General features: G+C 41.8%; 2 protein-coding genes across 3 annotated transcripts in view; both read left to right on the forward strand.

Annotated features, from left to right (window-relative positions):
* Nucleotides 1–8,685, forward strand: part of LOC146626459 (SH3 and multiple ankyrin repeat domains protein 1-like) — a 29,795-nt gene extending 21,110 nt beyond the window's left edge. The window contains exons 23-27 of the mRNA XM_085360579.1: nt 875–996; nt 3,916–4,042; nt 4,132–7,366; nt 7,456–8,352; nt 8,634–8,685. Of these exons, the coding sequence (XP_085216705.1) occupies nt 875–996; nt 3,916–4,042; nt 4,132–7,366; nt 7,456–8,352; nt 8,634–8,685 (4,433 nt within the window). The remainder of the gene's footprint in view (nt 1–874; nt 997–3,915; nt 4,043–4,131; nt 7,367–7,455; nt 8,353–8,633) is intronic.
* Nucleotides 8,686–14,639: 5,954 nt separating this feature from the next.
* On the forward strand, nt 14,640–23,459 carry LOC146626460 (protein kinase C and casein kinase II substrate protein 3-like). Of its 2 annotated transcripts, none has more exons than XM_085361301.1 (10): nt 14,640–14,795; nt 16,271–16,341; nt 16,436–16,592; nt 16,844–17,079; nt 19,222–19,377; nt 19,734–19,909; nt 20,000–20,120; nt 20,842–20,909; nt 21,737–21,816; nt 22,647–23,459. In XM_085361301.1, exons 2-10 carry the CDS (start codon nt 16,285–16,287, stop codon nt 22,757–22,759), a joined length of 1,164 nt encoding a protein of 387 aa, XP_085217427.1. In that variant the 5' UTR covers nt 14,640–14,795; nt 16,271–16,284; the 3' UTR covers nt 22,760–23,459. The 2 variants fall into 2 exon arrangements, with proteins under 2 accessions (XP_085217427.1, XP_085217428.1); XM_085361302.1 differs by lacking the exon at nt 14,640–14,795 and adding an exon at nt 14,831–15,122.
* The last annotated feature ends 2,540 nt before the right edge of the window (nt 23,460–25,999 follow it).

Raw genomic sequence — 25,999 nt, forward strand, 5'->3', positions numbered from 1 at the left:
GAGGTTATTTGGTATGTGATTATGACTTCCAGCAAACTGATATAGCTGCATCATAAACTGCTCATACAGGCAGAGTCCATCTTGTATTCAGTGGCTGAGAAATACAGTGGCTCTTTCAAACTATATATGACCATTTAACATCTGCTCATGTATACTTTTATCATCATTTTTCGTATTGTCTTTCTCACGGGTCTCTCCTCCCTCATATCAAACCTAATCATCTGGATTGAAGTCACATGGAAATGTGCATAAACCTGCTTATCTATTCCCAGTAGTGTTGCAGTCACTTGTTGTCACCAGATTAGATATGTGAACCTCCCATCTCAGGGCTGCTGACAATGAGCCAGCTATACAACAGCAGCTCTGGTAACGTTATGCCAGCTAATGTTGGGCTGGAGTGTCCTAAAAAATATATAGTAAAAAAGTTTGATTACGTTACACAAAATGTATGATAGTTTATTTGATAAGTGTCCAACAGCATTAGATCCACTTCAAAGGAAGTTTCACTAACACTAGATAACAGCAGCTCGCTGTCACTGGTCAGAAGTGACCATCACTGACTCATCAGACTCATTTCATAAAGCTTTACAGCCTCATCCTGAGAAAATAGATATGGACACATATTAATGACTGAGGTAACCAGTGGACTGATAGCCTTCATTCACTAGAGAAGAGTTGTTGTCCCACAGTGCCATCGTAGCTGGGGTTGTGCTAGAGGTGAAATTTTACACACTGTACCTTTAAGGAGAGAGGAGTAGGATCACTGAAATCTTCCTTTAGCTTCTTTATTTACGGCTCTTCCACTACTCCTCTGTTTCCTTATGCCCTGACTTACGCCTTGTGTCTTATGCCCTCTGCTCTGTCTGTGTTTTAGATAAACTGGATGAAATCTTGGCTGCCGCTCAACACACCATGACATCAGACAACCAGGGCCAGAGAGGTCATGGAGGCAAGAGGGACCGAAGCAAGAGTATTGTTCCCAATGTGTCCAAGGAGGTACTGTTGGGAATTGTGAGGAAATTGTCCTAGTTGAGGTCATTCCTGTAGCACATACATGTCAACAAGTTATTAAAGGGGGCCTTTAATGCTCATTTTGACCTTTGTTTTTTTTATCCTTTTGGTTATTCCTGGATTATACTAACATTGCTCTGCATGCATCACAGTTCATAAAAGAAAATCCTTTTCTTATACCAAGCTATTCCTATTGCCTCAATTGGACCCCACCCCTTTTAATTCTTTCTGGCACAAAATCAAAGATTTAACAAGATGCTAGAAATATTCCTCAGACGTTCTTCTGATGACCTCTGTTGGGTTACGTTTGCGTTTGTATCGTTTCAAAGCACTTCTCATCTGACTTGTGACATCAACAAGGCATTTTTTGCCCAGAGAAGTGCCACTCACTGGTTATTTTCTCTCACTTAAATCTCCTTTCTTCTCCATTCTGATGCCCAGTTTGACCTTCAGCAGGTTGTCTGGATCATGTCCATGTGCTTAAATGCACTAAGTTGCTGCAATGTGAATGGCTTGAACTCACGTTAAGGAGCAATTTTGAATATAATCACCCGTCCTTTCTTTATATTTTGCTTCTAAGGAGATAGGCTTTTTTGTCATTTTTCATCATTTTTAATGAGAGGAACGGATTTTGAATCGTATCTTTGTGCATTTTGTTACTAACACACTTTGCTAAATTAACATATGCTCCCATTTGTTATGAATTAGCTATGAAAACTGTTTGGGGGTTTTTTTTGTTTGTTTTTTTTAAAAGAAGCGTGTCCTTAAAAAATTTAAAGAAACTGGACAAGTGGAGGACAAACAAAACTATCTACTGCACATGAGCAGTATCTAAAGCCCCTTTTCCGTTAGTACCTATTTGGATCAACTCGCCATAGCTCGCCATGACTCAGCTCAGATCAACTGGTTTTCCATTACAATTGAGTACTACCTAATGTGCATGGACGTTGTCATAGCAACGCATCTGAGCATCCCATGATGTAATTAATATGCGACACGAACACTACAACAAGGGTGGATGTCAAGGTAAAATATACCTGCTGAAAACTGTGGCGAGTCGATCCGAGGAGGTACTAATGGAAATGGGGCTTTAAAGTCACCTAGGAGATGCATCTGGACCTTTAATGGTTCCATCTACTGTTTGCTGATCATCAGAAATGGTCTCAAGTTTTGAGGAAGGCAAATACAGAGAAAAGTTTGTGTGTTATGAATCCAAAATTGAAAATTCTGATTCAGTATGTATGGAGGAGATCAGGGAGGGGTACAACAGTGAGTGTCTACAATGGAGCCTCTGTTAGGATTTGGGGCTTTAGTGTTGTCTTGTCAAAATCAATGAAATTATGAATGCAGAAAAGTACCATCAGATTTTTCAGAATACCATCTGGAAAGCATCTGATTGCCAATTGCTTCATTTTTCAACATGAAAATGGGCCCAAACATACTGTCAATGCATACCTGGATAGGAAAACAAACTATAGAACACACACAGTGTCATGGTCCTGGGTCATTTTGGCCCAGCGTTTTGTGTTTCCTTGAAGTTCATTTTTGTGCTTTGTGTTTATTCTGATTTTGTATTGGTTTAGGGTTGAACCAGTAGTTTGGTGTGTGTATTCAGCCCTACCTGTGTCTGTCCTTGGTGCTCTGTTCATGTCCCCGTGTTGTGTTGTAAATCAGTCTGTGTGTTCCTGCTTTACTTTGAAGGCTCATGTTCTGGATTTCCTATTCTATTTTGAAGGTCTGTGTCTGTTGTCATTGTGTTCAGCTTGTGTCCTCCGGTCCTCATGTGTATTAGGTTCAGCTGTTCTTCCCTCCTGTGTGTGATTACCTGATTACCTTGTGTGTGTGTATATTTAGTGGGTGTCGGTCTGTGTTCATTGTCGGCTCGTCTGCGTTCTATGGTGTTCCTGTCTCTGCGTCTCTCTGCCCCGCACCCCTTTTGTATGGTCTCAGGTTTGTCATTTAGTTCTCCCAGTTTAGGTTTCTTCAGTTGTTTTGTCATGCCTCACTGCCTGTTTCTGCCATTGTCACTTTGTAAATAAACATCACTCGTATCATCAGTCACTGCTGCATTTTGGGTCCTCCCTTTCCTCCACACCACACGGCTCACTCCGCCAGCCGTGACACTCAGTCATGCATTGGATTCAGATGATCCCACAAGAAACCTTGAAAGAGATTGGAACAAAAAGTACCCAGCATCCAAAGAAGAGTTGTGAATGTCTTTTAAAAGCCTGGAGAACTATTCCTGAAGACTACTTAAAGAAATAACAAAAAAGCTGTTGAATACTGTGTTGGAGAACAAAGCTAATCATACTAAATGATCTTTCAAACTCATTAGAATTGTAGAAACTGTTTTCGCCTTCTTTACTGTATTTCCATCTATCGATTTATTGATCTTTAAATATATATAACTATACACACACACACACACACACACACACGCGCACACACACACACAAACAATTACTCAACAGCTATTTCACCCTCTCAGATCTTCTCCACTGCTTTAGCACATACAGTATTTAGTCATGGAGGTGACTAATACCAACAAAAATAATTCAAATCTCTAAACCAACTTGGTCTTTAGCTCTGGGTGTTCTCCTGCCCTCGCTGCACTTTAGAGAAAATGATTGACTATTGACCACCCACTCCAAAACATTTGTTTAGTGTGAGTCAGATTATGTCCATTCATCTATACTCTGCTGCCTAATGTACTGTTACTCAGACTTATTGTTTTTTATGTATTGGATTATTCTGTATATATCTACTCAACAACAGCCAACATCAGTTTTATTTGATTATATCTAAATTACTGTTGCATTTCTTCTCTTTATAAACCTCCTTCATTTTAAATTCTCATTCATTCTCTTTTACTTACTTTTCTTTCTTTTTTTTTGGTACCTGAAGCAACCATATGATCAGCAGTCATCACTGGCAATGGTACAAGCTGGACCTGGTTTTGACTACAACCAAGCTCATTTTCAACCAGGCCACGGTCCCCAGCATGCAGTCATGATGCGTCAAAAATCTATTGGTAATGTCAGTTCTTCTTATGAGATATCTGCCAGCTCAGTACAGCTTCTTCTTGTAAATGTTTCTAAATGTGTGTGACCTTCTTCTTAGGTGTAACAGAGGAGGAAAGGCAGTACCTTCACCCACCTGCTATGAAGTTAGCTCGCAGCCTGTCTGTGCCTGGACCAGAAGAAATCCCCCCACCACCAAACACATCTGCTCCAGAGCCACCTTTGTCTGCAGGCCCTCATCCGGGTAGAGGACCTGCCATGCCAATCCCTCCTGTATCTCAACCTCACTACCAGCTCCACTCTCAGCCAGGGCATCCTTCCCAAGCTGGCTGGGAAAGGGCAGGACCAGGTGTAATGAACCAGCAGGTCATGGTTCCCACCCTTCGGAGGCAGTCAGAAGGACTGTGCATCAGAGAGCCAGAGGCGCCCAGGAGAGGTGGTGGCAAGATGGGAGGATTAAGGAGAGGCTACAGCAGTGCTACACCCCCAACAAGTGCTAAGCCTAAGGCCCAACAACAAGCACCCCAGCATCAACCACCTGTGTCCAACCGGGATCAGAGTGGAGGAGTTGGCAGAGGGGTGGCAAGGAGGGGAGGTCGGGGAGCTTTGATGAAACAGTCAAAAGTGGAAGATGGTCTGAGACAGCATCGAGGAAAAGGAGGTGCAACCAAAGAGAAGAGCTCTATCCCCATTCCCACCATCATTGTCAAAGCGCCCTCCACCAGTAGCAGTGGTCGAAGCAGCCAGGGTAGCAGCATGGAGGCTGAGCCCTCCCAAGATGTGGAAGACCAAACCTCTGGAGAGGCAACCCCAGACGGCCCTAATACTAGCCTGCCCTCACCACTCACCTCTGTGCCACCTCAACCTCCAACATCGACTTCTTTGCCTTCATCAACTGTTGCCCCTTTGGTTTCCTCACAGCAAAACCTAGAAAACTTGGATTATAGTTCAGCATTTGGTACAACATTTGCGGGTGGAGGAGCACGCAGGGAAAGGGAACGCTTTCGAGATATGAGGAGAAAGAGTGCTTCTTTCTTCCTCTCATCAGAGGAGGACATCCAAGTGGAAGCAGGATGTGGAGCTGGAGAGGGAGGAGGAATACAAGGGGTACGAATTCAGCCTTTACAGGGCTCACAAATGGAAGTGCCCACCCCTCGGCTTCGGCCTTCCAAGTCTATAGATGAAGGCATGTTTTCTGGAGACAACTACGTCAGCTATTCCAGCAGCATGCCCCCAGCTTTTGGCCTGCCTGAGTATTCTTCCCCTGTCCTCAATCAGGACGGCCAGCCTAAGTCAGCTCCCTCAATGTATGGAACCCAGCCTGCCACTACCTTCATTCACCCACTTACTGGGAAGGTTCTGGACCCCTCATCCCCTCTGGGATTGGCCCTGGCTGCAAGAGAGCGGGCTCTAAAAGATGATCGCAGGACACGACGAGAGGACAGACATTTTGGCCGGCAACTTTCCACAGTAGGAGCCTTCCCCACCCCTGTTCAGACTCCAACGCCTTCTCTTTTTGCAACGCCAACGCAGTCGGCCTACACTTCTCCAGTATCTCTCCACCTAAGTTCCCCAACCACTACCACCTCTCCTGCATCTCTGAGCCGGCCACAATCACCAAGGATATTACGTTTGGGGGGGGCAGGTGGGGAGCGTGTGGAAAGAGAAAAGGAGGGAGGACCCAGGGAAGGTCTTAGAGTTCGCTTCTCTGAAGACAGAAACAGCCAATATTCAACCCAGTACTACCCACAAAGTCCCAGGGAGCGAGAAAAGGAGATGTATGACAGCAGGCCTGCTCCACCCATACAGCCTCCTCCCCCACCAACTCAACCTGCCCCCCGCAGACCTTCCTTCCTTCAGATGGAAAGCACTCCCAACACCAGCTACATTCCTCAGTATACTGTCCCCACAGGCCCTTCACAAGCACACGAAGCAATGGAAGAAGCTAGGGCGGGAGCAGGTGGAAATTTAGGACTCATGGTTTTGCCTCCACCAGCTCCATCAATAGACGTAGACGATGAGTTTGTCTTCGCAGATCCCTTGCCCCCTCCTTTGCAGTTTGCTAATGGTAAGAATGAGAGGGTCCGGGAATTTTCACAACATCGTCAACACCAGGGTCAGCATTCTGTTTCTGCTGCTCCACCCGCCCCACCTCCTCCCCCATCCCCCAAGACCTCAAATCCTCCCCAACCCACTTCACAGGGTGGCGACTCCGCTACCTCCAGCCTTACTTCCTATGACAGTGAAGTGGCCAACCTCACGCAGTCAGCTCTCTCTCCATCTTATCCATCCCCACAGATCTTTCCCTCTGCCTCCACCTCCATTACCACCACCACCACCACCTCTGCTGCTTCTCTGCCTCCTACATCGCTGCACAGACCCCAGCCCATGTCCCATTCCCACACCTATTACAGCAGCTCTAACGACCCCTCAATAGGTATTCATACCCCAGCACAGGACAGAGGCACTGCCACCCTCACCACTACCATGACCTATGCTACCACGACCATGACTGCAACTGCTGCTGCCACCACCACCACAACTTCTCCAGCATCCTCTGACTACAGTATGACTATGGCTGGGCCCAAGGCTGGCTTCACCACAGGGGGAAAAGCATCTGACCACACTCATCAGACTACTATTATACACAAGAGCGGAGACTGGCAAGAAGCTGTGGTGGATTCTGGAATTGAAGAGCTGGACAGTCACAGTAGCAGTGACCACCATTTAGAAATGCTGGGACTCTGTGGGCTAAGAGGAGAGAGAGGAGGGGTTGGAGGAGATGGGCGAGGAGGAGAGGGAGAGAAAATCAGTGAACATCAGGATCCTTGCACAACCTACTCAGGTGGGCAAACATTTGAGGTGCACAGCGCCAAATTGGCAAATCCCGTGTTTCCGAAGATGACTCATTACAAGGAGGGTGGAGGGAGGGGCCCATCTGTAGCACTACGTAGGCAGAACAGCACCAATCCCGCTCCTTTGCAGTTACACAGACAAAACAACCCAGAAGACACCGGTATAGATGGAGGATTTTCAGATGAAAGGAAGCACAAGCAGAGTCGATCCAAGATGGAAGACGGCTTCAGCTCTGCCCTGGCTGCCTGCTTAGAGAGGCCCATGGACACTCGATCAGTGGGCTGGAGTGACCTTGGAGAACACGAGCAAGCTGGAGTCCAGAGAGGCGTTTTGGTTTTGGATGGCCGCAGAATTCACTCACCTCTCTCAGGTGTGAAAGCCAGCATCATCAATGAACTAAGCTCCAAGCTACAGCAGATGAGCAGCATGAAGAGCATGGATGAGTGGAGCCACACTCCAAAGTCTCCCACCATGCATAGGTTTGCTGATCTTCTTGATATTATAACTAAATGAAAGATATTTGATAGTGTGAATTACATTTTACAGGATAATTCTATTTGTCTTTTAGGTATTCAGCGGATTACAGTGATGCTTTTCATAGCCCTCCCACTGGACGCTCGACCTCACCGCTGCCCACTTCCTCCCCACAGCATCGTCAGACCCTGACCCCAAACCTCTCGGCAACACCTTCTGTCTCGCCCTCCCCTCAAGTCCCAGTTCAGCGCAACTGGACCCGATCCCCTTCTCCACAAATGCCCTCGTCCCCAGTTCATTCACATCCTCCCCATTCTCCAACCTACTGCCCATACCCAACATCACCTAAGCACAGGTCCAAGATGCGTAGACAGACTTTTGATTTTCCATGCAGTCCTACTAAAGAGATGCGGTCTTCAGTTGCTCGACGTCGGGCTCCCAGTCCTCTTATCTATAACACTGAACAGCAAAGCCCCACCCCTCCCAGACCCTCCTCTCTCCCAATCCTTCCAAGCACACCCGTCTACAGCAACCCATTTGAGTTTCCCGGGCCCCTTACTCCTCCTTCTCCTGGCATCCCTCTAGGAGATGCCTACAAAGCTTCAACTCCTCCACTGTTTTCTCCATCTGGTGTGCCAAGTCCAAATCCCTTGCTTGTCTCCCGTTCACTCTCCCCCACTCATTTTCTCTCTGGAGCCTCTTCCCCCATGCATTTACCACCTAGCCCTTCCTGTCTCAACTATCCCCATCTCAATCCTCCTCCTCCAACTAAACCATTTGCCATCAAACCCCTACCCTACTGGACCAAGTATGACGTGGCCGACTGGCTGGCTTATCTGAATCTGGGTGAACACAGAGAGCGTTTTATAGACAATGAGATAGATGGATCACATCTGCCTTCACTCACCAAGGATGACTTCTTGGATCTAGGAGTGACACGTGTGGGGCATCGAATGAACATCGAGAGGGCACTGAAGAAACTCACTGACAGGTGAGGGAGGACTAATAGACTCTGGAAAACAGAGAGGCAACGAGGTCAAAAAGGAGCACTGGATGATGAAGGAAAGTCAAAGAGTCTCATTACTTCCATGCAAGTTAGCTCAACCATCCCCTTCCTTCATTAGAGGCATATAAATTGATAAGGTCATCGCATCTTCTCTCCATTCCCTTCTCTTTCACTTTAGTAACTTAGTCATATCAACCTTAGTCGTTCCATCTTTTTTAAGTTTCCACCCATTCTTATTCTTTGATTTGGCCTCCTTTTCTTCCCAGGCGGCTCTCTTCTCCTTTGCATGTCAGTACTCCTCCCCGAGACACAGACTGAGAGAATGAAGGTGTGATTCAAAGATGAAAAAGAGGGAAAGAAATGAAATGACAAAGATCATCAGTAACAGAAGATTTGCAAGAGAAGAACAGTGGACAACAACAGCTTGCGTTGAACTTGTTCGAATCCATGGATATGTGGAGAAACATGTTGTCTTGCACATTTGTTTTAGAGCACTGGATGGAAATTTGTAGAACTATTGGTCAAAAGAGGTGATGAAGAAAATAAGAATTTCTACAGATAATGCTTTTCATCTGAAAATATACTTTAAAACTTTTGATGGACAGGCATTTAATTAACACACCGTTTTGTGCTGTAAAAGAATAAACACACATACGTACTTGCACTCATATTCTCACACACACTGACAGATGGATTCTCACACCATCTGCTGCTTTGCAGCAATGAGAAAACTTGAGTCTGAGTTCAAAGAAAAAGTTGCAAAGTTGCTGCTTAAAGGGTGAAGCCCAATTAAATGTTACTGATTATGTCTGAGCCAGAAACTCTTGTAAAAGCAGAGGGCCATATCCTAACATCAGTTTTGTAGCTTTAAGCAGATCAGAGTATCGATGGCTGCGAGTACTGGAGCCAAAGTCAGAATGTGGGAGAAAGGCTTTTTTTTGTAAATGATGATAGAAGAAAAGCTAAACAACCACAGTACTGTTTTATATATTTGCCATTTTCCCCCAAAGGTTGCCCCAGTATGCTTTGTATGTATGTACTTTGCAAGCGCTAAATATATCTTCCATGTTAAACTGAATTCACTATTAGTAGAAACCATTTGTTTTGTACTAAGTGCTGATTGCAATCATTCATTTCAAACTGGTCAGGGTATTTCTAAACGTTGGAATCAAAGTTGTGAAAAACGAGGACAGAAATTTGAAAAACTGTTGTTGTTAAATTAATCTTTTTATTGTTGTCTTGATTATTCTGCAGAAAGGAAATGGCATATTAGAAATGAAATGTTTAGCATGTCATTTCAAACCATTTTTCTTAGACTTTCTTGGTGTTTACTGGCCATAGCACAGGTCAAAGGGTGGCTCCATCCTCTACCATGCCATAATGTTGAACGCCCTCTCTCTCACACAGCAGGTGCAGTGATCAAAAAGGGCTTTTTACTGCTTTTGTCCGCCTGACTTCCTCAACCTTAAGCCTCTGTGAGTCTGTGTGTGTCTGATTTTGTGCGTGTGTGTCCATCTGCCTGCGTTGGTAGTCAAATGCTTTGCCCCCTGAGCCCCTTTCTTTCTCTAATGCCTTTTTCAAAATGTATTTATAATGCTCAGACAGCATTGTTTATCTTTTCTCACCAGATGACAATCCAAATGTTTCACTGTTCCACACACATTACCCCTCAGAAAGAAAAGCTCTGACTCACTTTTAAAAGGGATTTTTCTGCGATAAACTTAAAATACTATGAGTGTTGCATAGAGGTGAACATGAACATCCTGGATTTTGTTTTTAACGTGCCAGTTTAGCCATTTGCAGTAAAATCAACTGTAAGGCAAAAACACATCATTTATAGCTCTGTATGTAATGATGATGATGGCAACGACAAAGATAACATATAAAAATATAGTATAATGAAGATTATAATATTAAGTATGTAAACATTTTAAGAATCTCCGTCTTCCAAATAGTGTGGGCAAAATTCTTTGAAGCTTTGTTTTGTTTATGGTTCATTTTGGGTTTTCTGTAAATGCTTTCTATACTGCTCGCCCTGTGGTGACCCCTGTGAAGCTGACACGTTAGTATACTGCATATTTTCTACATGTGAGTTTAAAATTACGGCTCTGTATTCTTATGACGAGTTGCTATCACATTATGGTCGAAAAGGAGAAAGGATTGAGCAGTAGTGTAGAAAGCATTACATACTATGATTTAAAAGAGCATTTTAGGTCTAGTGAAATGCATAACGACTATGACTACATACAGTTTGAGCATAAGTATGCAGAGATAAAAGGTATATATAAATATATAAATATATATATATAATTTTTGTTTTAAATAAAATACAGTATACTGGTAAACAACATGATAGAGGTACAACTAAGGTGTTGAAATAAATGCTAAAATAAACTATTGCCCTGTTGTGATTCTCATTTCATGTTGGATTCCCTCTTCTGACAGATTCACATAATGATCCAATTTCAAGTGCAGTGTTTGAATTGAGTCATTTGGCAGCAGCTCGTCTCAGCCCTAGGGTGGTTGAACACAACATTGTTTTCAGGTCCAGGATTGTTTTCCCATCAGGCTCAGTGAGCTAATAGGACAAAAGTTTAGAGAGCAAGGATAAGAAGATGAGATGGCTTGATTCAAAGCAAACACTGGCTGCATTCATGCAGCAAAACGAATGATGCCCGTGAGGCATGAAGAACAATGCAAAACAACTTGAAAGAAATGACTGTTTTCTACCGTGGTGGTCAGTTTAAGGTTCATGGGAGAAAACTGTAAATGTAATCATGCTGATTTTTTCGTGCCAGTTTTCCCATTTATTTTCTTTTTTTGCATTTCTTTTTGTTGAGTTTTGCACACAATTAGGAAAACTACCAAGAATCGGTTTTCTTTGTGTCATAAAGCCACAACTGTTTTCTTCTCATGGGGATACTTTTAATCGAACTTATTCAATTTAATTTATTTTTTTATAGCACCAAAGACGCTCCAAAAATATAAAGCAAAGACCAATAATCAGACGACCCTCTTGAGCAAGAACATGGTGACAGTGGGAAAGAAAAACTCCCTTTTACAGGAAGAAATCTTCCATCAGAACCAGGCTCAGGGAGGCTCAGCAGGTCTTACCAACAGAAAAATTCAGGATATCCTCAACAACTCACCTCTGTTATCAGCTTCACTGATTCATCAACTCATACTGACTCCTTTTATAGCCTCCTCCAGAGTAAATTGCCATGGACACCCAGTATATTGACAGCTAAGGTAAACAGTGGACTGACACCGCATACTCACTACACATAAATGGTGGCCAGAGTCATTTATCCTGCAGTGGTCACCACAGTTGGATTTTGCACTTGAATTGAGAGAGTAAGTAAGAAGACAAAATTCAGTTGATTGCAATCTACTGACATCTAGTGGTGAGATGTTACACACTGTTAGCATCGCGAGATCTGGGACTGGAGGGAAAACAACGAAAATGGCTATGTCCATCTTTTATATGCAGTCTTTGGTTTTCAGGTGTTTTTCATGGGAGGTCTTGCGGCTTTACAAACAGAGGAAACCAATTTTTAAAGGACTATATAAGTTATACTAATAAAAACTATTTTTGTACCAGGCTGTAAATATGCTTTATTCTAATGTAGATTTTAACATGGATACTTATTAAAACTGATTCAGTTTTAGAGACAGCTTCAAATAGCCCATCCAGGAATTACAGTTTCTGACAGCTCCTTGTTGGCTTCATGTTTCGGTCCCAGAGGCTACCACTTACTCACAACATGTGTAGTTTTAATAAGGGTTTTTCAAAGTTACTTTTCTTTACTGATATCTTCAAGTTCATTTTGCATAAGGACTGCATATCTGGTACAAATTAAAAGAGTAACCATCACATAACTGGGCAATCTGACTGGTGAAACAAGTCTTTAAACTTGTACTTAAAGCATGTAGAACACTGTTTCTGTTCTTCCTACAGATATTTTCTTCTTTACACTTGTTCTTTTTTTCACTTGAATAACAGGATTGTTTGTTGAATTTGTCACCAATCTCTATTTTAATTTAAACTCTGTTTCTCCAAGGTCTGAAAAGTAATAGTAAGTAGCATTCAGGTCTGTGATTTGGAAAATATATAATGGTCTTTAAATATTAAAATGTAATTTTCCATTGCTATGAGCACAATTACTATTCGCTTGGCTTGCATTGTCTCGAGGATGCAGCAGAAATCTTAGATGCTTACTCGGAAACCAGGACACACAAAGTCACAAACTCTATTACTAGAGACATCTACCAAGTGAGAAAACAAACGCTTTCACAGTTTGGACACATTGACCCCTAAATGTAACTTATATACCCTGGATTTTTTTCTCAAAAAGACTTTAATGGAAGTCTCGTTCTAACCATGTACACGTGCATATCTGTGCTTTCACCATGGATTTCAAACCTGTCCAGAAAGTCGCCATCCAATTCTGTGTCAGACTGACTTGTATGTCATGGGTGATGCTGATAACAGATGGGTCTCTGACTACAACCCAGAGACCAGACAGCAGTTATCAGTGTAAAAAGAAAGCACATGTGCATGCCTGAAGGAGGCAGATCAGGTCAGGAGCATGACCAGGAGTGTGCTCATTGTTTTTGTTTGTTTGCTTGCTTGCTTTTTGTTTTTCAACTGTCAACACTGTGTTCTACTGTAATGTCTTGCGATCTTCCAAGAAAAACCTCTGATGCAAAATGTGATACCTGCCATTGTGCATCAACTCAATTTACATGGAGAAGGCAGGAGGCTTTCGGCCATGTCTACACAGCTATCCCCCCCCCCCCCCCCCCCCCCCCCCCCCATACAAACTTGAATTCATACAGTGTTATCCTCTTCCCCAAAACAAAACTGAAGTGATGCTGTTTTGTTTGTTTGAAAAAATAGGATGCATCCCAAATGTGGAAATGCAAATGATAAAAACTGGAATTCCACAGAGCGATCCAAGTGTAGCAGGAGGCTTAGATATTTTCATTATACCTCATTAATCTCTGTCAGGACATACTGTGACTTTACTTGCTAGTTTAGTGAAGTTGTCAGAATTGAATAATTTTAGCAAAGACCCTTAAAGTTAAAAGAATGCTGTTATTTTCTTTCATCCATCTTCTTATCCTTATGGTCGGAGGGGGGTTGGAGCCCAGCACGGCTGTCATGGGGTGAGAAATGTGGTACACTCTGGACCGGTCAAAAGTTCTATCACAGGGCAAACACAAAAACAGACAAACCTTCACTACTGTGGTCAATGTGGAATCATGATTTACCCTAACATGTCTTTCGACTGTGCAGAGAACCCACGCATCTACATGGAGAACATGCAAGCATATGCACACAGAAAGGCTTAGATTCAAACCCCTCTTTGCAGCGCGACAACAGCTGCTATTGTTACAGTGGTTATTTCCATCTGCAGCAATTTATATTTGATGTCATGGATCTGTTCTGAGACCTCCTCCTGCCTTCCAATGTGCATCTCTTCTGCAGCAGCTTGAGAAAGACCCCAGCACAGAACAGAGCAGGCATCAGTGTACATAAGGCACAAAAGGCATCTTTTGTACAGTCCAATACCTGCTGTGCACCAAAAAGCATACAGGCAATATTAATGGCAAGGAGTTAAAGAGACAGAAATTTCCCAAACTGACCAAATAGAGCTAAAAAAAGAACAAAATGAGCACTGGAATAAGAATAACTGGACTACCATAGGCTCCAAATCAATCACAATATTGTTTTATAACTTATTTAAAACTGCCAAAACGTAGCTGTGTTTGAAAATGTAACATGCCAATGTTGTGTTCACAACAGTTTCCACTGTTTCCAGCAAGCCTCAGCAAATCAATGAGACCAGCTAGAGACAGCAGTGAATAGAGTGTAAGTCTGGATGACACTGGTGCTCTCCTTTCACTCCTGGCTCGCATCCAAAAGAGTGCAGGGCAGAATAAACAGTGAGTAGGTGAACATGCTGCATGCTGTACTCTCTTTCTAGGCCCGACCAGAGAGAAGGGCAGGTCACGGTGGAGCATAGGGCTAATGTGGCAGTTCACGGGAGCCCCCCTCTGCCTAGCCCCCCTCCTGCTGTCACACTCTCACTAATAGGCTCACATGACTGTGTGCCACACTGACATGATTCTGTGACCAGTGAACAGTCAAAATGAAGGTTCAGCATCTCATTAGCACCATATTGAGAGAGACAGAGGGAGGGCCAGGCAGGGCAGAAAGAAGGAGGGGAGTTTCTTCCAGCTGTTTTTCTAATAACAGAGTGGAAAGAAAGTGAGACGGGGATAGTCACAGAGGGGGAGAAGAGCTAAACAAGCTGAAAAAGGATGGGGCTAAAGTAAAGGATCAGAAGAAAAAGAGGAAGAATAGTTTGTCGTAGCATGACTGCAAACTAGAAGCACAGCTGACGGGTAGGAGAGCGAGAAAGGTAAGTTTCGTCCTCCTCATTTGTTTGCCCTGAAGCTGTTTAGCATAGAATCAGCTACCATGCAAATGTTCTGATTTGTTTAACATTATTTTTCTCTTCCTACTGGCTTCTCTGCGTTTCACACCCACTTTGCGATCAACAACGTGTATGTGTAACTTTAAATGCCAAGGGAAAATTGGGTCAGTGAGAGAGGGAGAGGAGCATGTGTTAGAGGAGGAGAGGCACACTGGGAGAGGGGGAGATAGTCATGGAGAGAAATCCTCAGCAGCCCTTGAACTACAGTAACAAGTGGTCACTTGAGTAATCACTGGTGATTCAGAGAGAAATGTAAGTGCTGGTTGCTCCCTGGCATGAGTGCTCTGCTGCCACTTTTAATGCTTTCTTGGCTTGCGAATGCGAGTTTTTAAGAGTTAAAATACTTGAATGCATATGTCTGACAAACTATTTAAAACTTGTTCACATTTGTTCGCTTGTTGCTTCTCTTCCTTTCCTCTGCATGAACAGTAGAGTCAAGATGAAGCAAGTCTAGGTTGCGCCTGGGGGGACTTTTTTTAACCTTGTAGGAGCTCATAGAAAGTGAGAAAAATTAAGTCTAAACAAGATAATACAAGTACGGATACCAGCTATCTATAGAAAAGAAGCTATGAGTCTGACTCTCAGTCATGCTGAGTCTTGTGATGAGGTGTGGTTAGTCACTTTCATATTACTCAGCCAGCCATGTGTCAACGCGCTACCCAGACAGACAGAAGCCAGATTGTGACAAATTTGTGGATACATCTGCCTTCTTCTGTTCAGTTTCTCTTCTTCTGTCTGCCCAATGGGTCATACATAACATGTGGTGCAAATATGGCTGCTATGTGGACACTTTATTTCATTAAAATCACACTTTTTGTTGCCAGATCAGAAATCTGCCTCTGCACTCTTGCAGACATGATCTCTGAACTGAATGGCAACAAGAGTCAGAGTGGGAGACTGTTGGTACTAACAGGGCCTGTATTAGTCAGAGCAAATGGGAAAGATGACCTTTCCGCACTGTTTATTTTGGGAAGGCAACAGGAAGAATGTTAGAGCAGCTGTTCTATTCCTGCTGGCAGATCCCCACCCCTGTGAATTCCAGTCTGCCACTGGAACGGCACTCCCCTTAATAGTGCAGGAAGACTCCAAGTAGGGGTTATCTGGGCATTGTACAGTATAAATTACACAAAACTGTACAAGTTGTGATGACAATGACATAAGCAAACACACAACTACAAAGCTTTGTCAGTTTTTGTTTCTGTCAGATGCACTTCCCATACAGGGGGAGCGGTTTTGTTTACTAGGAAACTGTACACATCACACAGTGCAGACGTCCAACCTGTTGCAATGATAATCAACGTCTTCTGCCTGCCAATAAAAACTCTCTTTCTCTGCCTGCTATGTATCCAAACCAGTCTAGCAACTATCTTCTATAACAAATCTTTTGCTTTATGAGACAGACGTGCTCCCAATAATGGCAAGCCTTCCCAAAGAGCCTCCCGAGGATGCCAGGAAACAGAGTTTCTGGATGGTGAGGATTATATTTATGGTTAAGAGTAGGTGTGCCTACTCGAAAAAATTGTTATTCTCACATATCATCAACATCTTTCCTGCTTTCCTACCAGCCAGGGAATTATGTACGCACAGTGCATCGAACTGAACGGTCCTTCCAGGCATGCAACGACATAGTGGCCTGCTTCATGGAGAGAGCAAAGGTAGAAAAACAGTACGCCCAGCAGCTCAGCCAGTGGAGCAGCAAGTGGAAGTCCATAGTGGATTCTCGTAAGTATAAGAAGCTATGTCATGGGAAGACATGTTGGCTTAAAAACAGACACTCCCAGGCCTTTTCTCACCATCTCTGTTCTCACAAAGTCAAAATTAGTACTGATTTTTATTTTATGAGCACATCTGTGCTTGCCTGAAATTTCAGTGTAAAAATTAAGGTCATTATTTCTTTATTAGTACCATGACTCATCACTGCACCCTGTGTTGTTTCATTCCTCATCCCCTCTATTTTTTTCCTGCTTCCTCAGGGCCACTTTATGGCTCCCTCATGAGAGCATGGCAGTGTTTCTTCACCTCCACTGAGCGTTTGTCCGCGCTCCATTCTTCCATTTCGCAGTCGCTAACTTCAGAGGAGGGAGTCCGGGTGAAGACCTGGCAAAAGGAGACCTTTCCAAAGAAAATCTTCTGCGGGTTCAGGGAGAGCTACGACACCAATACGAGTTTTTCACGTGCGCAGAAACCCTGGTCCAAGAAGCTTATGAAGGTGCAGCACACATACATCCACCACTGTGAACTTATAATGATGGTCTAGCAATACCAAACAGGCTGAATGTCCTCTTAGCTTTTGGCAATGTCATTTTCTTAATCAGCAAATGAAAGATATATCTAAGAAATAAACATAAGATATATCAGACACGCAGATGAAGACTGCCCAAGAAGACCTGAAATGTTTCTTTTTCCTAGCAGCCTGTTAGCTTCACTTAGCAGAAAAATAGAAAAAAAGAGATTTGGCTTCATTTTCAAGGTAGTAACCCAGCAAACATGCCAGTGTACGCCCTGTCCAGCAAACCCACACTTGTCCCACACAGGCCCCAAGGGACAATGTTTGCTGGGAAAATATTACAGCAAGAGGTTCTAGGTCCAAATCTGCCAGCCGGCTGCATCTTTTATGTTCTTGCTGTGCTTGCATGGGTTCTCTGCAGGTACTTTGGGTTCCTCCAAAAGTCCAAAGACAGGTTTATTGGTGATCCTAAATTGGCTGTAACCATACATTTAAGTATAAATGGTTGGCTAGCTCTCAGCTCCATGTGATGGACTGGAAGCCCATCCAGGCTACCCAGTAATAGTGAGGATAGGCTCCATGGCCCTCCCTCCTTGATAAGAAATAAAAGAAACACATTATACCACATTTGTTAATGATGTGGTTTTATGAGGAACTCCATATCAGATGTTAGACCAAAGCTGCTGACTAGCTGCATGTTTTATTTAAAGAAATGAGAGGGCCGGTCGTAGATCGGCTCAGCTAGAGGGTTGCTCTGCTATGATTGGTTATTATGCTAATAACCATTTGAATAAACACTATGACAAATCATTTTAATATGTATTTAGTAAGTTTGATTGAAATTAACATTATAAGTAGCAATATACCACTTTGACTAGTTACATGACGTGATATCAGGATATCTATGATGTCGTTCTGACCAGTCTAAATAACAACTGTGTGCTAGGTTAGCATCTCAGGCTGAGATGGTATGCTGCAAGTAAATTACAGAGTCCTGGGTTTGAATTCGCCCTGAGCCCTTTGTCTCTGTCATCACTCAACTGCCCTGTTGTCCTGTACCCCCCTTGAAAAAACGGATTTTTACAGCTTTCTGATGATACTAGCTAAGTGTTGAAGAAATTATAACTGAAAAAGGCATGAAATAGATCGATCTTATCATCAGCTCATCAACAAATCTGTAGCTGTAGCTTTGTTGTAGTAGAATGTTAATATGTACTCGCTGACTCCCAGTCCTCAGAGGTTTTGGTCCACATTGACACGATAGCATCACACAGTGGCTGCAGATTTTTGGGCTACACATACATGATGCCCATTCAATCACATCACAAAGGTGCTCTATTGGATTGAAATTGGGTGACTGTGGAGGCCGTCTGAGTACAGTAAACACATTCTTATGTTCATGAAACCAGATGGCAATGTTGTGGTTATAAAGAGATGAACATAGTCACTAACAGTATATTCAGGTATGCTGCGGTGTTTGAACATCGCTCAAATGGCACGAGAGGCACAAAAAGAGATGAGAAAATATCCCCCTTCATCGTTACACCACCTGCAGCTTGAACGGTTGATAAGAGATGGATCCATGCTTTTATGTTATTGATGTTTTATGTTATTCAAATTCTGACCCTTGAATTTCACAGCAGAGAATTCAAATTTATAAGCAGCTCTGTCATATAAGGCAGGCAGGTACACAACAACAAAGCGCTTTGAGGCGACTTTTGTTGTGATTTGGCGCTATATAAATAAAATTGAATTGAATTGAATTGAAGAGTCACCGAAACCTTTTGGACACAGACTATTTCCTGGTGAAATCTGAGTATTGACTTATCTGACTTTCCTGTATATAAAAATGATGTAATGCAACTAACTAGCTATAGTGGATGGACCTTATTATTTACTTTTTAGCAGATCAACAGTAGTTAAGCTCAGTTTAGTTCCAGTACAAAGATAAACTAATCGTGGCAAAAGCTTTGTACTTAAATGATAGATGTAAGTGGCCTTAACCTTTTTAATCTAACTCTCAGCAAAAAATGAAGAAGAAAGAATCTGGCTAAAAACTGCATATTTACTAAATCTGTTTTCCATCAAATAAATAATATTTACATGCAAATGTATATTCAACAGCTGGAGAAGGTTCGAGTTGCATACCACAAGGTCTGTCAGAGGGAGCAAGCAGCTCTGGAGAAAGAAAAGCAAGCAAACGAAAACTCTGAGATGAGCCAAGAGAAAAAGCAGAAGATGACTGAGGCCAGAGAGAAGGCCACGGAGGAGAAGGAAATGGTGAGGAGAGATGTTTAATCATTGCAACATTTCACTCAGTCACGCATGTTTAATTAGGGATGCATTGATAGGACTTCTAATTTCACCATTTCTTATTCACGACTCATATCTGCTGATATTTACTCAGTTGAAAAATTCTAAACACGAGCCCCAGCCTTCAGTTTTTGTTCCAAGCAATTTCCTTCTATGGAGATGTGTTATTGTTACTCTGCTCAGTGTTTATGGAGCACAGCATGGGAACAGCAGAGAGCATCAGATGATTTATACGTATTAGATTCTCTGTTAAAGCCACACAGCGGAGGTTCTTCCTGGGGAGGATACTCAACTTTGCATCATGCAGCTGTTTCTGCCTGCAGGCTAGAGATAAATATGAGAAAATCCTGGAGGACGTGTCGACCTACACACCTCGATATATGGAGGAGATGGAAGCCATTTTTGAAGAGTCGCAGGAAGAGGAGAGGAAGAGGATCAGCTTTCTCAAGCAAGTCTTCCTGTCCATCCATAGACACTTGGATGTCACCAACAATGAAAGGTGAGCAACTTGAATCCTTGAATGCTTATGTGTACAAATTACTTATTAGCATAAGTGGTAGCGTTGACTGTCTTTTCATCTTTGTGCCAGTGTCAAGGCAGTTTACAGTGAGCTCCACCAAACTTTAATGGCCATTGATGAGCAAGATGATCTCAAATGGTGGAAGAACAATCACGGTCCAGGCATGCCCACCGACTGGCCAAAGATTGAGGTACACAGACATGTAAACAGCTGTATTATTCTATGTGCGACATAAACACTATATACTAATTGAGTCTATTGTGTTTATGTAGATATTTTGTATACATATACTATACATATAAACAAATTTCATAACCTTAAGTGTATCCACAATAAATAGCCACTTATGAAACGTTTTGGCTGTTGCAGTTTTTTATATTAGAAAGGTCTTATATTTAATTTAATAGCAAGAGTGCTAAGCTATCAGCTAATGCTACCTAGTTTAGCTGAATCACAGACACGGTATGTTAGCGCTAAAATACAAATAAAATAACTTTTACTCACCAGAACTTGAGGGCAAACCTGTTGTAGATGTCAGAGCAATACTATTAGTCAGATAATTAAATTAACGTGAAAACCCCATGAAAATAGCAGAGCAGTCTAGTTCAGTGAGATGAAGCCTAGCAGACAGTTAGCTGCCTAGTTATCACCAACCGTCACTGCTAATAATGCGCAACTTTAAGCCTTCTTTTAAAAACATCATCTCGGCAATTATAATTAAAGGGGAAATTAGCTGATAAAAACAATAATACTAGGTGGTAAACATGTTAATTTCTACTGTAAATTTGGGAATTTTAATATGCAAGGTGTTTTGAATTCAGAGCCATGAATTGTGTTTTTGCAGCTCATTTTTGCAGTTTTTGTCAGGGAGCTACATGTTAACCTATATATTCTTTTTCATGTTACATCAGGAATGGGTCCCACCAGTAAAAAAGCTCAAGCGAAAGAAGAGAGACCAAAAAGGAAAGGAAAGCCGACCGTAAGTTACCCCAAGTGGTGTGTGTGCTCTTATACAGTTCTGTAAAAAACTATCTACACCATCCATAGGAATTAAGAACATAATTAGCAGCCAAAAACCATCAAGTAACCAAATGCATTTGCTTAATTTTTCATCAGTAAGTTTATCACCTGCAAAAATCAAAAAGCTACAGGACTTAACGTGTTAAATGTTAAAGTTTATGACTGAACAATTGGAAAAGTATGGCTTGTTTGGAAGGATTGCCATCTCATATCAACTGTCACCGCTGGTGGAGGTGTGCTTTTTTGGGTTTGTTTTCAGCCAAAGGACCTGAACAGTTTGCAGACATTGAGTTGACCATGAACTAGAATACCAAAGTATTCTAGAGTAAAATGTAAGGACATCTGTCTGATAGCTGGATCAAGCAACAGGACAACGATCCTACGCACAGCAGTGAATCTACAACAATGGCGGAAAAGGAAAAGAATCAAAGGTGTTGCGATGGTCCAGTCAAAGTCTGACTGAAACGTTGTGGCAGATCTTTACAGGAGCTGGATATAAATGAATACTCTCAAACCTCAATGAGATGAAGCAAGGTTGTAAAAAAGATTAAGTCAAAATTCCTCTGCAATAATGTGAGTCACACAGAAAATGATTACTTTGAGTTATTGCTGCTGAAGGTAATTCTACAAGTTGCTGAATCATAGGGTATAGTTAGTTATTCACGCTATGCAGTCCTGTGAAAACTTTCTTTTTCACGTCTGAATAAATAATAATGATCCAGAGGTGGACAATACATTTTTCCGCCTGATTCATATTCGTCGTTTTTACTTTTCCTCTCCTCCTAGTGTGATGATTGGGGGTGTGAAGGTGCGAGCTTTGTACGACTACGTGGGAGAGGAGGGTGATGAGCTGTCCTTTAAAGCAGGTGACACATACAGTGTGACGCAACAACGCCATTTTATTCTCGGTGTAAAGGCAAGATGTTTATGCCAAATTACAACCGCCACATCAACATAAATACGCGTAGGAGGACAGAATTGTAATCAGTCCTTCTAAAATGATGATAGACGGGCTGGTGAACACAAGTGTGCTGTGTGGAATTACTAATGTGATATTTTATGGTTTATGCTGCTGTAGTTTCATTTTAATAACTTGTAAATGGCCACGGGAAAAGTATGGAGTAAAATTAAGCTGAATGAATATGATTTGTGCATAAAAATGTAAACAAACAAGAGCTTGTTAATGCTTTTATGCTGATCATTATTTCACTAAATTCAACTTGGATCTTTTTTTATTATCTCTTGAATGATACACCAAAAAAGCATGCAATGTGGATCATGAAATTAATAGACTGTGTGCATGTGGCTTACCAGAAAAAGGTTAGGACCCACTGCCCTAGGGTGCCGAAATCTTAACCGCAGAAAAACACAAGACAGCATTTGCAAGGTTGCCTGGAAACCCATATCTGAACCGCAGGATGACACATGGAGCAAAAAACAACTGTTACTGTCAGTTAAGCCAACATGAAGCCTAAACAGATGTGTGTTTTTATTCCCTGCACACTTCCACGCTTGTTTATTTTAGTGCTGTGTAACAGCAAGATGTCCAAACTCTAATATTCTTTTATATATATGACTCCAATCTCCTTTTGAAATATGTCTTTACAACATCAGTTGAATTTTTGCCTTAATTAACATTAATTTCACCGTGTTGTATGCCCATAACTGAACTGAGTTTTGTTCTGTTTGATGCCAGGTGAGGTATTCCTGAAGGTCGAGGAAGAGGACGATCAAGGCTGGTGCCGAGGAGCACTGAGCGGTGGGAAGGAGGGGTTCTACCCAGCTAATTATGTTGAAGTTGCAGAGTGATATTAACACTGTTCAACATATTATGCCCTGAACCTTTTTCTTACAAAGACTTGGTTTTTAAATTCTTTATAAATACCACTTATTTATCGTCTAAGATGTTGTCACACTGATGTTGAGCTTGTGTCATATAGTATCTGTTCTCAGACATTTTTTTAATGTTTAAGGCCTTAATATCGAAACCCACTTGATTAAAGTACATCTTCAATATGAATTAACTTATGAGAGAATAGAATGTACTGTTTCTGCTGGATGTGCATATGTGTGAGTGTGTTTGCATGTTAAGAGAAAACACAAGAAAATAAGAGAAGATATTTATTTACTGCCATCATGCCTCAGTCATTAGATCACTGTAATACAGATGAAGCTGATAGTGATTGTTGGGGTTTACACAAGTGCAAGTTTACAATGATGTGTGCATGCAATGTTAATGCCTATTTCAATATTAAGCGCAGAAAATTGCTTGATTGCAGGAGGAATTATCAAAATAAAAGTAATCTCTTCCTCTGTTCTATTTTGTTGCCGCCTACTTTTTGTTGCTTGTGGTTCTTACTTGACTGAGCAGAATAATCTCTGTGCAGATTTTGAAATACAGAAAATACAGTACCGGTATATATGGTAAAAACCAAGCCTATACCTCTAATTATCTTGAAAAAAAGCAATAATAATAAAGAAATAAATGTTTGTACAACTCTAACAAGCTCAAGGTCAATACTTGATGTGACTACCTTTATTCTTCAACATTGCCTAAACTCTCAGGAAAACCTTCGTGTTAAGTAGTCATCTGGAAGATTTCTCCAGGCTTCTTGAAGAACATTCAAATCTCTTCTTTGGATGTTTTTTCCTTTTGTTCCATTCTCTGTCAAGATGATCCCACACTGCTTCGATATTGTTGAGGGCTTAGTTCTAGGGAGATTCTGCTGTCTGTTTTCTACCCAGATATGCTTTCACCTGGGTGGCTGTAGCTAGGTAGGACAGGTCATCTACTAATCGTGAAGGCTGGTGGTTCAATCGCTGACTACTCTGCATGCCAAATATCCTAAACCCGAGTTGCTCTCTGATGCATCCATTGGAGCGTGAATTTTGGATAGAAAAAGTATAGAAAAAAGTGCTTGAGTGAATGAGGCATGTTGTGTAAAGTACTTTGAGTGCACAGGTAGTGTTTTTTATTGCACTGGCAGTGGGTTTGGGATCATTGCCAGATGGTATTGCATGGTGAAATAAAATCTGACTATACTTTTCTGCATTCATGATTTCAACAGTTTGACAAAACGACACTGGGGAGGCCGATCCATAACTAGATAGTCTTCCATTGTGTGTTTTTACAGGCTCGTACATATATAGCAGAGCTTCTGAGACCTATTAGCTGTCATATCATAATTAAGAAGAACGCCGACTCAAATGCAGGACTCTATGCTGGCAGTGGTTTACAGATTTTATTTACTGGTAATGTGGGAATAGAAATAATTAACTCCAGTAAGTGTAGCTCAATGGGAACGAGACAGGAGTTCAACTGCAATTTTAATTTGGGTGGAATAGAATTTAATTCTTACTTTCACAGATTGGTGACTACATGTGAAGGTTTACAGCCAGAAGAATCCAGGAGGAGATGGAGAACATTTTCGGGGAAATCTTTTCCAAACCAAGAATACCAGTCAGAGAGAAACAGGTAAGCGTGATGAATCAGGACCAGAGACGTCTTTTTGAATAATCCAGCTTCAGTTATAAAACTACAAAAAGAAATAATGAAAGGGCAAAAAAGTTGATCAAATTACTAATAACCAGCCAGTCCTTAAATAATGCACTGCCTGATTATGTGAATTGACTGAAGGTGTGAACCCCAGGAATCCCAGCACCATCCAAAGGGTGGGTCAGACAGAAAATCAAGTCCATCCCTCCAACTGAGTTTATAGAAACACACTGAGAAAGACAAAAAAAGAAAAAGAAAAGAAGAGAAAAACCCTCCTGGCCAGTTGGGACCATGACAGTTAGCCTGTCAGATAATCTGATTATAATCTGACACCATTATTTTAAAACCAGAGGTGATTATGCTTTTGAGGTTCTAGTACATAAACTCTGGAACACATTCAGGTACTTAAGGTCAGCTGAATCAGTGGTTTGTTTTAAATGGTCACTTTTTAGTTAACCATGTGATTGACCGTGTGTCTGTGTGCTGCAATATGTATTATTGTTTTGAATGTGTGGTTTTATTCAAACTGTGAAGCACTTTGTAACTGTTTGTCACTGTAAAACAAAAGTGCTATACAAATATAGTTATCATATCATTTCTTTTTCCAGATCTAGTGAATGCTTTTGTCATTGTCAAGCTGGAAAATGAAGCTGTTGCCAATCACTTACCAGATGGTATTGCATGGTGAATCAAAATCTGACAGCACTTTTCTGTGTTCGTAATTCTGTCAATTTTGACAAAATCTCCAACACCCATGGCTGAAATGCAATCCTAAACCATGACTGAGCCTCTACCATGTTTTACAGACACTCACTGCTGTACCTCTCGCCTGACCGCCTTTGTACAATCTGACAGTTTAAACCAAAAATGTAAATATTGGATTGTCACTTCATGAGATGAGTTGCCATTGATTTAAGTGCAGTTCTTCCGTAATTTGGTACATTTGAGCCTTTTCTCACAGTTTCCTTCCCTAAGAATGGCTTCTTTGCAGCCACCCTTCCACTGAGAGCATTTCTGATGAGGCTTCAGTGAACAGTAGATGGATCAACTGAAGACTCAGATGCCTCTGTCGGATCTTGTGTCAGATCTTTGCTGGATTTTTTCCCGTTTCTTAGCGCATGATGACAGAAAAAGATACTGTTCATCTGCTGTAGGTTTTTTAGTAGATCTGCCACTAGTTTTTTGGGGTTTTTTTAGAGCACATTGCACAACATGCTGATATAGTCCAGGTTTCTGGCCAGTAGCCAAATGGTTTGGCAATTGGCCATGATTTTGGAAACAAATCATCTGTTTTACAACAGGCTGCTAGTAACAAAGTGCCTAAAGATACAATTTACAACTGCTTTGTAAATTTCTTTTTCTGTAATTTTTTTGTTATTTATGTTTGTTATGTTTTAGTTATGTAGTTGGCACCTTTTTTATGTTTGAAAGATTCATAGGTCAGTGTTAGCTGGCTTAACAAACAAAACCCCTCCTCTAATAATGATCAGGTACAAGGACTGAACTGAAAATGGGTGTTTGTCCAGAGAGGATTGTGATATACTGAAGTAAGA

Source organism: Diplotaxodon limnothrissa, linkage group LG8 (genome assembly GCF_057381915.1).
Source record: "Diplotaxodon limnothrissa isolate DT_005_m linkage group LG8, D_limnothrissa_male_GT1.1, whole genome shotgun sequence".
In the NCBI taxonomy this organism is placed as follows: domain Eukaryota; kingdom Metazoa; phylum Chordata; class Actinopteri; order Cichliformes; family Cichlidae; genus Diplotaxodon; species Diplotaxodon limnothrissa.

What these genes read in the sequence shown, in the direction of transcription:
- LOC146626460 (XM_085361301.1), top strand. Translation starts at nt 16,285, where the DNA reads ATGGCAAGCCTTCCCAAAGAGCCTCCCGAGGATGCCAGGAAACAGAGT. An exon ending in GGTCCAAGAAGCTTATGAAG is followed by an intron (nt 17,080 to 19,221) that starts GTGCAGCACACA and finishes TATATTCAACAG; the next exon opens with CTGGAGAAGGTTCGAGTTGC. An exon ending in GATGTCACCAACAATGAAAG is followed by an intron (nt 19,910 to 19,999) that starts GTGAGCAACTTG and finishes TCTTTGTGCCAG; the next exon opens with TGTCAAGGCAGTTTACAGTG.